The sequence below is a fragment of the Pogona vitticeps genome, chromosome 2, assembly GCF_051106095.1.
Source record: "Pogona vitticeps strain Pit_001003342236 chromosome 2, PviZW2.1, whole genome shotgun sequence".
Taxonomy (NCBI): domain Eukaryota; kingdom Metazoa; phylum Chordata; class Lepidosauria; order Squamata; family Agamidae; genus Pogona; species Pogona vitticeps.
The window spans coordinates 277,281,570-277,298,029 of record NC_135784.1 but is presented as its reverse complement, the minus strand read 5'-3'; the positions used below and the strand labels follow the sequence as shown (position 1 = coordinate 277,298,029).

The window sequence follows — 16,460 nt, the reverse complement described above, 5'->3', positions numbered from 1 at the left end:
ATTAGTTAAAATATGGTTTAATTAGCATGATAGGTTTATACTGTTGTTTTTTGTTACCGTTATCTTAGTGATTTGGATTATGTACTAGTTATGTGGAATGAGGGGTAACAGTTGGGTAGGAGCCATAGCTAGTGATGAACCATGCAGAAAAATTGCAGGTTTGGTTCCTAGTATCTTCAGTAGGGCTGGGAAAAACCCTGCTTGCAACCCTGGAGAGCCACTGCCAGTTAGTTTACATATTACTGGGCTAGCTGTCTTAGAAAGCTGTTTCTCTATCGTAACACAGGGTATAAATGGTTTAACACAACTTAGTGAATCTTCAGCAGCACTTCCAATTAAAGTACTTACAACTAATGTGAAGGTACTTAGATTAGACATACTGAGTTAGATGGACTAAAGATGTGGCTCTGTAGAAGCCACATGTATGTGTGCTTTTGTGAACTGTCAGAGAAAATGGAGTTCATGAAACAGATTGATTAATGTGACTTGCACTTTGTCAGGGAAATGGATACTTTTAATACTGTAATTTCACTGAAACTGAGGCAGGTGTGGATTTGATCAGCCTCTTGAAGAGCCCCATGTTGGATAGAAGTACAAGAATTGTTAAATGGATCAATATGAGTTGCACTATCTTGTAATTTATTATGTTCATCTTCGTGTTTTTGTTCTTATTGGGCTAATAAACATTATTTTTCCTTTTTACAGCCCCATGACTTTGATGAATGCAGGTTTGATATTAGCGTAAATGACAGTGTGTGGTACCTACGAGCTCAGGATCCAGATCACAGACAACAATGGGTAGATGCAATTGAACAGCACAAGGTATGACTCATCTTCCCTGGTAATTAATAACGATTCGCAATTGAACAGAAACCTCTGAGGATTTGTTAACAATGTGAATAACGATCTCTGCAAATGAAAGCAAATGATTTTGTTCTGAAGTGTTAGAAATAGTATTAAGTATTGTAGCCTATGAAAAAGGAATGAATTAAAAGAAATTAAGACTTAGCACTTGAGAATCCCTTTAGAAATTCTAAGTCTGAGGGTTTCCCGAAGATTGGTTGTGAGAATGCAAAAAACAAGCAACAGCCATTATCATTGACAACTGCAGCCTAAGCCATCTAAAGCAAAATGAACCCTGGTAGTGAAGTTCAGAATTAGGTTGTTACTGGAGGTGGGGTTTTTGTGTTCATGATTGTGGTGTTTGATATAGTTTATCGCTGGCATATAAATGAAAAAAGATCAATCCATTTCTTAGTTCCAAGGAAGAGGGATTGCCTGGTATAGACTAAGCTCTGTGGCACTGCAAAACATTAGAAGTATTGTAGGGCTATTATGTTCCATAAAGCAGTGGTCCCCAACCTTGGGCCTCCAGATGTTCTTGTACCACAACTCCGGGAAGCCTTCACCACCACCTCTGCTGGCCAGGATTTCTGGGAGTTGAAGTCCAAGAACATCTGGAGGCCCAAGGTTGGGGACCCCTGCCATAAAGGATGCCTCTTGGGAAATTACAATACCCCTTAGTCCAGAAAAAAAAACAAAAGAAGGGAATGGGAGAGGGAAATATGGTTTTATGGTGGTACAGTGGTGCCTCGCTTTACAATTGCCCCGCATTATGATGAAACCGCTTAACGAAGATCTTTTTGCAATTGCAAAATGGTGGCCTGAACAGGGGAATTTCGCTTTGCGATGATCGGTTCCCTGCTTCAGTAACCGATTCTTCGCAAAATGACATTTTTCGAACAGCTAATCGGCGGGTTCAGAATGGCCACCAGGTGATTAAAATGGCTCCCTACTGTGTTTAGGGATGGGTTCCTCGCTATACAGGCAGCGAAAACGGCTGCTGTATGGAGGATCTTCGCTGGACGTTGAGTGTTTACCCCATTGGAACACATTGAAGGGGTTTCAATGCGTTTCAATTGGGTTTTTATTTTTGCTTTACGATGTTTTCGCTTAACTGTGATTTTCCTGGAACAGATTATCGTCGTTAAGCGAGGCACCGCTGTACTTTATCTGAGGATTGGGAATAAAAACACAACCAACAGTTTCTGGGGGTAGAGTTTGAAACCTGGCACATACATCTGCCAAGATTTTTGGGACTATTATAATTTTTTTGTTTGCACTATCCGTAATATATTGATGCACAACCTGACGAAGACTGGTTTAGGTTGAAAGCTATCTTTTAGTGGTCCAATAAGGGTATCATCTGCTTTTGTATAATACTGTACCCCTGATACTTTGCAGTGTCACAAAGTTTAGCCCTTCCCAACCAGTCACATTGTTCCAGAACTTAAAAAGGGAAGGAACGTTTCTCATGTATGCCACAACTGTAAGATATATGAAACACTGTAAAATATATCAGAGTGAAATAAAGACCCCGTAATTCTAGTTGTGGCAAATTCAGCTGTCTTCTTGGTGTTATAGTTTTGTTTTAGTTTTTTTAATCACTAGTTATTACTGTTGATAATACTAGAGTAAAACAACCTGGTCTTGCAGTGCTCATAAACTGGATAACAGCTGAAAACAGTTCTTGAGTCAGTCTTGAAGATAATAGCTGGATATATTGTGTAAAGGATTTTTAAACAAAAATTGAACTATAATTTCTGGGTTTTGTTTTCCTCTCCTTTTTGTGGATGAGGGTATAGAAATGTTTGTTTTATGATTGGCTTACAGTAGGAATGGGCAACTGCAGATACCCATACATAGTTAGACTGCTACTAGCAGCAACATACGCAATATACCCAGGGTGAGGGTTTATGGCAGTTGCCAAGGTTCCACGTGTGCCTCTCCCCCTCCGCGCAGGGCTCCTCCTCCTCCGTGCACCCACAGCTATCGTTTTCAGCCATTTTGGCTTTAGTCGTAATGGAACCCCATGGGGGGATGGTGTGCATGTGAGGGGCAGAGCCCCACCCAATGGGACTGAAAATTAGAAGGAATCTTGCCAGTTGCAATCCAACCTTCCGTTGCCTGTTCTCCTTCACGTCCTCTGTGAATGCACACTACTGGGTTATTCTGCGGCTGAGCAGGAAAAGTGGCTTCTATAGCTTTAAGAACTCTGTGCCAAGGGACCTCCCACAGAGATTACATCACCACCCCGGCACAGAGCACGCCAGTTCCATTTCCTGCCGCCACTGTATGCAGCACGGTTGGAGCTTCTCCCTCGTGAATTCACACGACCGACCCACTTCCCTGCTGTACGTCCCGACTCTCCAGGGTTGGCACACACAGCAGCGTCAGTTCTTCGGGGCGTGCTCATGCACATGCATGGGGGAGTGGGGCATGCTCGCAGTTGGATGGGGTGCGCTCGCAGGGGGTGCTCATGCGCCTATCGGGGAGTGTGTGCCGGGGGGGCAGTAGATCTGTCTCCACGGCCCAGTCCTGCCAGGGCCACGGCCCTCTACCATGGGTGCCAGTGTTGAAATGTGGGTGACAGTGTTGAAATGTCTTTATTCTGTCTCCTTTCGAATGGCATGAGAAGAGAAGAGAAATAAATCTGCAATTTCCAAGTAGTATTAGAGCCCAACACATTCTGGAAGACATATTTTCCTGAGGCCTAGATCGAGAATTAAAGCTTGTATATTCAGATTGCCCCTAAAAACAGAAAGGTAATTTTCCAAAACACATTGGGATCTAATAAAATCTGGCACTTCTATGTAATGTAGATGCTGAGTATGCTTAAAGTAGCAGTTTGGATCTTAGTCTAGTCTTTTAAAGCCAAACAGTGCTGTGAATAGCCAAAAGCTTTTGCAACTAGTGCATATACAGAAAATGTACTGCTTGTTACTCTGGGGAATCCTTATAATTAATAATATCCTAACTGTTAGAAATGTATTTTGCATTTGGCGCATGCCACAGTGGTTGGAATCTTAGCTTTATCGAAGTTGCTGATCTGGTGAGATACTCTCTGGAGCTGAATCAGATGTTGTGATGATCGCCCACATCACTCATGCCATTCATATTCATGAGCTGATTTGCATGAATCTATGAGAGGACTGGGGAGGTGGAGTCAGCAGCTACATGAGGTTTGGCAGGAGGAGGAGGAGTCAGATAAGGGCTGGTTAGTCAGAGAGGGAAAAATACTGAGAGATAGAGCTGATTAGAAAAATAGGTAGAAAAGGTGGTAATGATATAGCAAAAAAAAGTATGTACTGAGAGGACTGTTGATGGTTTGCTGAGAAACTTCTGTTATTATTCAATCTGCTTCACTTCAATAAATAAGTTCTGTTTCTGTTCACAAGTCAAGTGTTCAGACAAACGTCATTTATATTGTGGATTGAGGTAATCTACTGGTAGCAGTGAGAGGAAAATGTGATATGAGCCTTTGTGAGGGAAAGACAAGCAGGGGCCACAAGGGCAAATACTACAGATGTCTTTCGAGAATTTTGGTGTTGATGGCAGTGTATACTGTGCTCTTGTTTTAAGTACGCATCAGCATCTAAAGCTGTTCTTGAGAAAGCTGGATTCTTGTTACACTGCATTTTGTTTTCTTTAGTGCCTTGGCTGCTTTTCTTCCAAATGTTCCCAAAGCATTAGATAGTTCTATTGATCTATAACATTCCCAGTGTGGTGCAGTGGACAGAGTGACGGACTAGGACTCTGGTGAACAGAGTTCAAATCCCCACATGGCCATGGAAACTCACTGGGGGAGTGGAACTGGTAAAAACACTCCTTAAATATCTCACTTACCTTAAAAGCCCTATTAGGATCATTATATGTCAGTTTTGACTTGATGGGACAGAACAGACACACACAACAAGAATCTCAAATGAATCTTTACCCATTGGTTAAAACATTTGCACTGCTTTTTTATGCTTTCTTACAAGCTGTAAAGGCATAAAAGTCCAGATCCCTGACACTTCACTGTTTGAGATTTTGATAAGCAGTAGAAATTTCAAAGTAAAGACAAAGAGAGCTATTGTATTGAGCAGTGCAAAGAAATGGAGAACAACAAAAGGGGAAAAACAAGATATCTCTTCCAGAAGATACATGTGATCAAAGGAAAATTTAGGCCTAGATTAAGAATGCTGAGTGAAGAACATGAAATCACACTGCCTGACAAGGAGAAAATAAAGAGAACGTGGAAATAGTATTCTGAAGACTTATAAAGAAAAGATAAAAGGATGACAGATTCCTTTGAAGAGGATTCCTATGATGAAGAACCTGTAGTATTAGAAAGTGAAGTGAAAGCTGCTCTGAAAGCACTGGGACAAAATAAATAACCAGGAGTAAATTGGACAGCAATAGAACTATTTCAAACCATAGAGGCTGAATTTGTCAAAATCATAACAAGAATATGCCAACAAATATGGATGGTTGGGAAGGCCCACATAGTGGAAACGTTCCATATACATTTTAGTAGCCAAAAAAGGAGATGCCACAGAATGAAGAAGAACTTTGTGGATATCCTGGACTGACAGAAAGACAAACAAGTGGGTCATAGATCATATCAAGCCTGAACTATCTCTGGAGGCAAAAACATTGAAAGTAAGGTTGATCTGGTTTGGGCACATCATGGGAATGTATTGTGATTCTAAAGGTTTTAGTTTGTAGAAACCTGAAACATTAATAGATTTGCAGTCACTGGAAAAGACAATAATTCTGGGAAAGGTGGAAGGCAGCGGAAAAAGAGGAAGACCATATACGAAATGGACTGTCTCCCTAATGGAAAAGAGTGTGCTGCTTATATACTGCCCCACAGCACTTACAGAACTCTTTGTGTGATTTACAAATTAATTATGCAGGCTACACAGCAACCCAACTGGATGGGGAAACCTGCTAAAGGAAGCTGCAGGTTTAAGTTTACAAGAATTGAGCAGGTGAGCAGGGCAGTTGATAATAGGACATTTTGGAGATTGTTCATTCATAGGCAACATGTAACAACAACAATTTGACAACCTGTAACAACAACAAATTTGAAGCCCTGTTCAAAACTTTATTTTAATACAAAGCCAAAATTCTCAGGATGCAGAATTTTGTGCCCAGTTGTGCCTTAATTATTAATTACAGAATCTCAAATCACAAAGAGGCTTCTCTGAATTAGAATTACATTAATTGCATTTATGTCCTGCTTCTCTTACAAGGAGTTCAAAGAAATAAACAAAAAGTTTCCCTTCTCTGTGTAAGGTAGGTGACTGTCCCAGAATCATGTAAAAGAGAATGATTGGCCTAGGTCCATTCAGTGAATGTGCTGGCTGGGGGAGAATTTGGATTAGAGCGCTTCAGTTTAACACTCTAGACACCAAAATATAATACCTCTTGCAATAACCATGGAAGAAATGTTACGTGACAGTATATCTAGTCTTTTTTTAAAAGTGAGTTACAAGTTCAAAAGTGTAATGAATCCTAAAATCCACCTAGTGTGTACATTTTGCTCTTAATTGGCTAGGACTGAAACTCATTCAAGATAAATCTGACTTTAAGCGCATTGTGAATTTGAAGGTTTTAGTTTTTAGAAAAATAAAACGTTGCTAGATTTGCAGCTTAAAATCAGGCTCTCTTGAATAGATTTTAAATGTGGAATAACCAAAATGTAATGGAAGCAGAATAAAGGTTACTGTTGGACTTTGACCAATAGTAACCTCAGCAGTGTTGCTTTATTTTTTCATTGCCTCCATCTAGTGGCCACTGTTGCTTGTTTCTTGTAATTCTTTTCTATTTCTGTTCTAGCACTGTAAACAGAATAGTACGTAGGTATCTAAATGAAAGAGGTAGAATTTCTGCAGAATTAGGGCAGATTCATTAAATTGTGCATCTGTGCATGTGCTTATAAAATGCACAGTTAACATTGTATGTAAAGGAACGAACCTTCTAAAAGTCGTGACTTGAAATAAACCTAAAGACATTCTTGGTATTAAGTAGAGGCTTAAAATTGCTACAGTTGTGCCATCTCAGTACAAGGAGCAATTTCAGGTTCACACAGATTTCAAATAATAATAATAAATCCTCATATGCAGTGTTACGCTTTAAAGATAGACATGTGCCACATCCAGGAATGAACCAGTGTAGGAATTTAATGAAAAGTATTGCATGATCAGAGGGATGGGTACTAAAATGCTGAACTGATATGATGGACCACTGTGAGATCATGAAGATCAGACATAGTAAGACTGCAGTAGTTCAAGAGAAAAGCAGTGAATGAAATGAATCTTTCCCCTTAGAGACTGAGAAAGGACCACAGTTTTGCAATGTTCTAAGGACAACCTGACATGACTTGGCTGTGGGTAAATGGAGGAACATGGGAAATGATTCAAAGATAAAACTGAGGCTACCTTGCTACTGAGGTGAATACCACCTTTGAACAGGCAAAATATATGAGAAAGGAAGCCTTGAGAGAAAAGATGCAAGCATTTGATCTTAGATATTCTGAGTTTGAGATGATAACAAAACATCGAAGTACAAAAATCAGAGAGACAGAAATTTCAGAATGGATGGAGCAGAACATTTTAGAAACATCAAGATAAAGCTGGGTGTTCTTTGAGTACAGATTATATATACTGAAAGAGCAGATTTTATGAGCTCAAGTAGGAATTCTTTCTAGAGCAGCCTTTCCCCAAATCGGTGTACTCCAGATTCTTTGAACTTGAACCTCCATCATCCATGATTACTGGCATGCTTTAAGGCTGATGGGAATTGTAGTAGAAGAATCTGTAGGCATCAGTTTGCAGAAGGCTTACATAAAGAGAAGGATTATCATGAACAGAAAACCTTAAGGAACATCAGCAGAGAAAGAGCTTCCACATATTGGAATGCCAATTAGGTAGAAGGAGCAGCTGAGGACTTAATCACAGCTTCAGAAGACATAAAGAGGATCAAGTAAGAGAGAGGAATCAGCATATCAGAAGTAGCAGAAAGGTAAAGAATGAGGACTCAATAGAGTTCTCCAGACTATGTGGAAAGGGCACCCTTTTTTATGATTGATTGATTGATTGATTGATTGATTGATTGATTGATTGATTGATTGATTGATTGATTGATTGATTGGAGTGCAAGAGGTAGAAACTTGTTTGAAAGGCCCTGAGAACAGAGTTGGAGAATAAATTGAGACTACAGGACTACTACAGTCCAGGCATTTGAAGGTGAGGGAAGTGAGTGGGAAGTTGTGGCTTTCAATTTTGTTTTGTTTTAAAATTGAGACATAGCTGTTATATAGGGATGTGCCATTCCTGTTGTTGTTGGACTCCGACTCCCAGAATTGTCCCCCAAAAAATATTCCCCAGGCGGAATTTCAGTCTACAGATCAAACCCTGCAGTTACATTCATTTTGCTCAAATGGTCTAGGCTCCATCAAATTCTAAGCCTTCATTTTCTGCCATAATGCTATCTGGGGAAAAGCTCCTGCAATGCTTCTCAGGTGTTGTAGTCTTGTTGCCCTTTAGGCTCTCTATACTTTGCAAAGAACTGCAACATCCAGGAAACACTACAAGAGCTTTCTCCCAGGCATTGTGGCAGGAAACAAAAGTGCAGAATGCAGTGGAGCCTTAGTGGACTATGCCTTTCTCCAGGTGAGGAAAGTAAAGGTGTCTGCAGGTGTGGGTCTGTGGGTTGAAACTCCCAGAATTCTGCCCTGAGGGATTTTGGAGACTTTGGGGGGGGGTGTGGTTCAAAAAAAGTGAATGGCACATCATTAGCCGTGTGTTTGAGCACAATAGGGAAGGAGAAATTGTGTGGAGGAGAAGGATGTGAGAGAAAAATTGCAAAATAGTTTACTGGACCACTAAAATCTTAAAAGCAGGCTAGCTTCTGAATCACACAGGACTTTTCAACAGGCTGGACATTACAAACTGAAGGCCAACTAAAAAATGCCCAAGCTACCCTTGTCAAAATGTTGACAAGGCCATAGTCTCGTACTTTAGTTCACTAGGAGAACATGACAAAAACATGTCACAAGTTGATGCTAGGGATGAATTGAAGGTAGTAACTGTAGAGGAGACATACAACAATGGATGTGGCTTAGAGAAGACAATCAGATCACCAGATTAGAGGTCATAGAAGGAAGAGTTGTTAGAAAATAGTTGTTAGAAAATAGTGACGGTAGACTGTATACAGCACAGAAGACGGTAACCAAACAGGACACAGAAAAACCCCTTTGTCAGGTCAGGTTGTCTGATGCCTGAACCTCTCCCTAAGAGTCCTACAGAACTTTATAAACCTCCAGGAAAAAATCAGAAGCCTGTGTTAATCACACCTGGCATTTATTCCAAAAAGGGTTAATTCCAATTTGATCCAGATGAATTTTTTGCACCTTGTTCAATTCTCCCTTTCTTTTGCATATCATTTAATTTATTTGCCCCATGCAAGACAGCCAGACTGAATATCCAGGAAAATCTCTACATTTCTTTGTTTTATTGAACAGCCAAAGTAACTGCTCTAAAAGCTTTAAAATGTTCTAATAAATATTAATATAGTGCTTAAGAATGAAATAAGACTAAAGATTTACAAAATATTTAGTAATAAAAATTATTATAAAGACATATTCTCTAAAATAAAAATTATCTCTCAATTAAGTTGCTTCTATGAAAACATCTTAACATGTCGTTAACAGAGTAAACTATGCATAAGCAATTACAAAATTATATTAGCATATAGAAAAAATCTTAGCTCTCTCTCTAGCCAAGTTTTCTCCCCTCTAACAATGCTCTCCTGGCATGCTTTGCTCCTTGCCCTGGCTTTCTTTTCTGATTATGATTATATCTTTCACTTATCAGTTATAAACAATCCTTTCTGCAGGGCTTGAAGATTCAGGGGTTAGAGTATCAAGAAAAAAATGTCAATAGGAGATTCTATTTGTGTTGCACATACCGTAACTCCAAGGCTCTGTAATAGAATCTGGCAGGCTGGCATTAACATTGTTATTTTGATTACATTTTTGCAGTGCTTGGAGGACTAAGATTCTGTAGTATAAAGCATTTGAAACATTAAGATCCTGGAATACCAGAATGTTGTAGGTATAGCACCTGCAAACTGTACTTCCTTATTTACCAATTGTAGCATAAACATTTTAAACTGCCAATATTGTAATGGTACACTTTGCTCAACTGGAGAGGTGGTTAATTGTTTTTATATATGCCTATAGTAAACTGTTATTAAAACCTCAATTTCAAAAGCACTTTCATATTCAGGGCTACCCCTTAATTTTAACACTCTATGCACATAAAATTTCACACCTTAAAAGTTTCACAGCTGAAATAAGATGGGGAGGCCACTAGGTCAGTGTGAATTGTTAACACTGGTACAGAGAAGAACAGGGGCATTGATGGAAATTAAGAAGGTTGACCACTTATCAAAGTTAGAAATTAAAGTAAAAAGAGTCTGGAGTAACACAGAAACATAAAGCAAAAGAGCCTGCCAAACCATCAAATAAAATGTTTTCCACCTTCTGGATTGCACTAAATCTGACCATAATAAATCCAAAGTCTTTTTCCAAATTGAAAGGGTTCCCTTTTGCTCCGACCACCACCAATCATTTTTGATATAGTTTACTATCCTTTGTTCATGATTCCCACAGCATAATATCATCCTACCTCCTAGATTGCTTCACCTTCCTTCCTTCTCTCATTCTGTCCCAAAACCCACTTTTCATGCAAGATGCTTAGCTCATCCTCATAATCCCCAGGAACAACCAAGTTTTAAGTGCATGTAACTTCATGTACCCAGCTTTAGTATCTTCCAATACCCTGTAAGTTTCCCTTTTCTTTCTTACAAATTGTCAGTTTATATATGCCTAAGAAATTCTGTAAGTCACCATGTCTAAGTGCTATATAATAATCAGTGCTGTTATTTATTTTATTGAAGTGTAACATTGGGGCTAGTGCTTTACAGTATCTTATTTGAAAACAGAATAAATGCTTTGATTGGTTCTGTTATTACAAAAGTTGAGTCAAATGGGGAGTTCCCTCTTATTTTTTTGGTCTTAGAGAACAATACAGTATTTGAAAAACATAATGATCACACTTGTGACATATGTGGAACAGAGACTCCACCTAGTGGGCACTGCATACTTTTCATCTGAGGCAACTGGAAGATGGTCTTGAACACAGTTCTGTTACTTAACCTTCCTGTTACAGGATGATCAACAGTACTTTCAAGACTGCATACAGTGGTACCTTGCTAGATGACGACCTCATAAAACGACGAATCCGCATGATGATGAGGTTTTACGATCGCTATAGCGATTCGCAAAACATTCATTCCTATGGGGGATTTTTGCAGGATGGTGATTTGGTCCGTACTTTGCGGACCGTTTGTTCGCAAGATGGCTATTTTTACAGCTGATCGGCGGCTCCACAAAATGGCTTCCCTGTGTTTTTGGGACCCATGCTTTGCAGGACAGCCATTTTAATAGCTGATTGGCGCTTGCAAAAGGCTTCCCTATGGGCGATCTTCGCTGGACGACGACTATTTTCCCCATTGGAATGCATTAAACAGGTTTCAATGCATTCCAGTGGGGAATCGCATTTCGCATGACAATGATTTCGCTAAACAGCAATTTCTATGGAACGGATTATCATCCTCATGGGGGGCACCACTGTATTTTTCTAGTACTCAAGCAAACAATTGTGATTATAGAAAATTCATGAAACAATTTGCCACATATTATTTATTTATTTAAAATATTTTTAATCTACCTTTCTCCTTAAAAAGGAGATGTAAGCCCAAGATGGTTTACATCATTAAAAAAAAATGCAATCGTGCCCCGCTGGACGATTATCCCATATAACGACGAATCCGCTTAACGTTGAAGTTTTTGCGATCGCAAAACAATGGTTTAAATGGTTTTTTTTTCATTTCACGATGATCGGTTCCCTGCTTCGGCTGATCGTCGGGTTTCAGAATGGCCACCAGCTGAAGAAAATGGCTCCCCGCTGTTTTTAGGACTGATTTTTTTGCTTAACAGGCACCAGAAAATGGCTGCCGTATGGAGGATCTTCGCTGGACGAGCAGGTATTCAGCCCATTGGAACGCATCGAACGGTTTTCAATGCGTTTCACGGGTTTTTTAATTTCGTTTGACGACATTTTTGCTCTACAGCGATTTCGCTGGAACGAATTAACGTTGTCAAGCGAGGCACCAAATCAAAAAACAATTAAGTTATTTGAATGACAACAAAGATTGGGCCAGCCTGGGGGGAGAGAGTTCAAGAGTCCGGCACCAGTAACAGAGAAGGCCTTCTCCCATGTCCCCACCAAGTGGAACTGTGAAGGAGGTGGGACCAAGGGAAAGCCCCCTCCCCCAATGATCTTAACACCCAGACAGACTCATTAAGGAGATGTGAGATAGCTTGGACCCAAACCATTTAGGGCTATTATAGCACTTGAATTGTGGCCAAAAATAGCAGCCAGTGAGGCTGTGGTAACAGAGGGGTTATGCAATCCCTGTAACTAGTCCCAGTTAAAAATCTGGCTGAAGCTTTCTGGACCTGCTGAAGTTTCCATACACTTTCCAAAGGAGGACCAATAATGATCATGTTACAGTAATCCAGCTGGGTTGTTACTAATGGCATGTGTCATTGGCCAGATCAGACATATCCTGGGATGGGGTCAGCTGATGAACTAGTTTTAACTGTGCAAAGGCAGTCCTGGCCACTACCAAAAGCTGAGAAATGGCACAACCAGGCTGCCCGCCTATGTCTACAAGGAGAAGCGTAACCCCATCCAGGACAGCCTTGATCTGCCTTTTGACTGATCAGAAGCACCTCTGTCTCGTCTGGATTAAGTTTACGTTTATTCATCCTTATCTAGCCTGTTAACTGATACCAGACACAAGTCTAGAAATGAAATAGCTTCCTTAAACTCAGATGGAAAGGAGAGACATAATTTTGTGCATATTGAACACAAGGACATAAGAAGAGCCCTGCTGGGTCAGGCCAAGGGCCCATCTAGTCTTCCTGTATCTCACAGTGGCTCCACCAGATTTCTCTGGGAGCACACGAAGCAACTAGACGCCTGTCTCCTGATACCACTCCCATGCATCTGGCATTTTGAGGTACTTTCCCTTAAGCCTAGAGATTTTACATCCCCATCATGGCTTGTAACCTGCAATGGACTTTTCCTCCAGGAATCTGTCCAATCCCCTTTTAAAGGCATGTAGGCCAGATGCTATCACCACATGCTGTGGCAAGGAATTCCACAAATTAACAACCCCGTTGGTAAAGAAATATTTTCTTTGGTCTGTTCTCACTCTCCCAACACTCAATTGGAGTAGCTGTCTCCTGGTTTGGGTATTGCATAAGGAAAAGAGCTTCCCTCTATCCACTTATCCACCCCCTGCATAATTTTATACATCTCAGTCAAATCCCCCCTCAGGCACCTTTTCTCAGGACTAAAGAGGTCCAAACACACCATTTTCACCTCTCTTTATTGTGACAATTGCCCATTGACAACTACTCTCTGTTTCCTGGTTCTCAACCAATTCTCAGTCCATAAGAGGACCTGCCCTTTTATTCCCTGACTGTGGAGTTTTCTCAACAGCCTTTGGTGAGGGACCTTGTGAAATGCCTTCTGAAAATTCAGATAGACAATATCCACTGGTTCACCCGTATCCACATGCCTATTGACCTTTTCAAAGAATTCTGAAAGGTTTGTGAGACAAGACTTACTCTTACAGAAGCCATGCTTTTTCCCCCCTCTGCAAAGCTTGTTCTTCTATGTGTTTTAAGATTTTATCTTGGATGAGGCTTTCCACCTTCTTCCCTGGAACAGATGTTAGGCTAACTGGCCTGTAGTTTCCTGGGTCCTCCCTCTTTCCCTTTTTAAAGGTTGGTGTGACGTGTTATCTTCCAGTCCTGTGGCCAGAGGACGGTATACAATATTTGTATATAGTTGTATATTTTAGTTAACTGACCAGCAACTTCGTTCCTCAGTTCCTTAAAAACCCTTGGGTGGATGCTATCTGGGCCCGGTGACTTACTGATCTTCAATTTATCAATTAGGTCTAAAACATCCTCTCTTTTAACCTGCATCTGATTTAATTCATTAGTCAGGAGGGGCCATTCGGGCAGCGGAATCTGCCCAAGGTCTTCTGTTGTGAAGACAAATGTGAAGAACTCATTTAATTTTTCTTCAATCTCAAGTCTCCCTTTGCCTCCCCTTTCCCTCCCTCACCATCCAGAGGCCCAGCTACTTCTTTGGCAGGTTTCCTGCTTCTAATGTATTTAAAGAAGCTTCTATTATTCCCCTTTATATTGCTGCCCATACCTTCCTCAAAGTATTTCTTTGCCTTCTGTAACATCTTACATTTCTTTTGCCAGAGTTTATGTTCCTTTTTATTTTCCTCATTTGGGAAGGATTTCCATTAATGGAGGGACCCTTCCTTGCCCTTTAAAGCCTCTCTAACTCCACGCGTTAACCATGCTGGCACCTTCTTGGACTTAGTTGAGCCCTTCTTTCTTTACAGTATACAGTTCCACTGGGCCTCTACCACTGTTGTTTTAAAACAGGCTCCATGCACTCTGGAGAGATTTGATTCTTTTTACCTTCCCTTTCTACTTCTTTCTAACTAGTTTCCTCATCTGGGAGAAGTCCACCTTTTGGAAATCAAGTATTTTTTTTGTGAGATTTGCTTGACACTCTCCCCACAATATGCATGGTGAACTAGATGGCAGTATGGTCACTATTCCCTAGTGGCTCAGTGACATTCATGTCCCTAACCATGTCCTGAGTACCACACAATATTAAATCCAGAGTCCCCTGTCCCCTGGTGGGATACATGACAAGTTGCTCCAAGGCACAGCCATTTAGCATGTCAAGAAACCCAGTCTCTTTCTTGACCCGAACACACATTGACACAGTTGATGTGAGGATAATTGAAGTCCCTCATGATTACAATTCTGTCCCTCTTGGATGCTTCTCTGATTTGTCTCCTCATTTCAAGGTCCTCCTCCAAGTTTTTGATCTGGAGGACAATAACGCACACACACACACTCCCCACTATCACACCGCTCCTTGGGCCTGGTAGTTTAACCCACAGTGATTCTATGATGGAGTCAGACCTGCCATCCACCTCCATTCTGCTGAATTCTACCCCTTCTTTGACATAGATGGCCACCCCACCTCCAGCATGTCCCTCCCTATCTCTCCTATATAGTTTATAGCCTGGGATTGCAGTATCTTACTACTTTCTCCTTTAAGCATAGTGGGATACTATCCTGCTGAAGGAGGCACTCCCCCTCCCCCTAACCACTCAAACAGTCCTCTGTGGCATTTTTTATAAGCCAGGAAGGGCAATGATCCAACAGACATGTAGTAGCCTTTACCTCTCCAAGGGTCCTGTTCACATCATCAGGCTGAAACATTAGACAATGTTTGACATTAGACAAGCAAGGGTCATAGTTACATTCACATGACCTGTATCAGCTACAGCATCCAAGTTAGAGTGGGTTTGACTGATTTTGCCTGCAGCATTGTACCAATCCTTCAAAGTGAATGTTAGTGTGTTCTGCATTTTCTTCCTGCAGGCCAACATTTAATAGGTCCTTTACCACTCAAAAGAGCCCTGCCGGACAACTCTGTTGGAGATGCAGTGGTAACAGAGAATAATGACTTCTTCACCACCACAGCTGCCACAGACCTTCCAATGGGCCTTACCCTATGTTCAGTAGGATTCGCTCTGAGTTTTCCACCATTGTTGTTCTAGTTTCTGTCCCACTTGTTTCATCACCATCTGCCCTGGTAGACCACTGGGGCAGTTTCTGTTTCATAGGAGGAGACTTTAGCAACAATTATGTTAACAGGCCTGGCCATTTCCCCATTCCAGAGGCCAACCAGGGTTTTAACAGAATTGCTTGCCAAGGTGACAGTTAACTCCCCAAGAGCTTTTAGGAAACTATTTGGATCCATCAGCCTCCTGGTATACCATTTGGTTAGTCTGTATCCCACCATATAATGATCTGCCCATGACAACTGGATTGCAGAGTTTCTCCACACTGAGATCACCAGCATCTACCCCAGTACAGGAAAAATGGTCTAAACTATGCCCTGCAGCATGGATGGGGAGAAAACATTTGTGCCATCATGGAGTATATGAAATCCTGAGCCACTGCTGACAAAGCTACCTCAGCATGATGTCCCCTTCCGTCATACATAATACTACAGCTGCTGTCCCCTACATATCTCCCCCTGTCCTAAACAATTTTGATGGGTGCTCCCTGACTCCTTCTGGTATTCTTCCTCCCATAAAAACACATCTCTCCACAAGCAAACAAAGACCCAAGTTAAGAATTTCTCTTCTGCTGCATAAAATAGTTTGCAGTGACTGACAACAATATCAGAATAAAAATAAGAGAAGAGGGGATTATTTAGGGGAGGAAGGGATACAAAAAAGAAGTTGTAGCAAGGAAGTTCTGCTGGAGACACAGCACCCACACCTCTTGACGTGTGATTCCTCCTGTAACTCCCAAGTGCGAGGCTCAGTGTGCATTTTTCATGGTGCAGAGGAGCTGCCTCTGGCAAAGCATCAGCTTTAAT

The 16,460-nt window shown here is 41.0% G+C and overlaps 1 protein-coding gene across 2 annotated transcripts in view; it reads left to right on the top strand.

Moving 5' to 3' along the window:
* Positions 1-16,460, top strand: part of CERT1 (ceramide transporter 1) — a 90,623-nt gene that overhangs the window by 30,478 nt on the left and 43,685 nt on the right. For both annotated transcript variants that reach the window (XM_072992662.2, XM_020804041.3), the window contains exon 3: positions 706-822. In XM_072992662.2, coding sequence (XP_072848763.1) covers positions 706-822 — 117 coding nt within the window. The remainder of the gene's footprint in view (positions 1-705; positions 823-16,460) is intronic.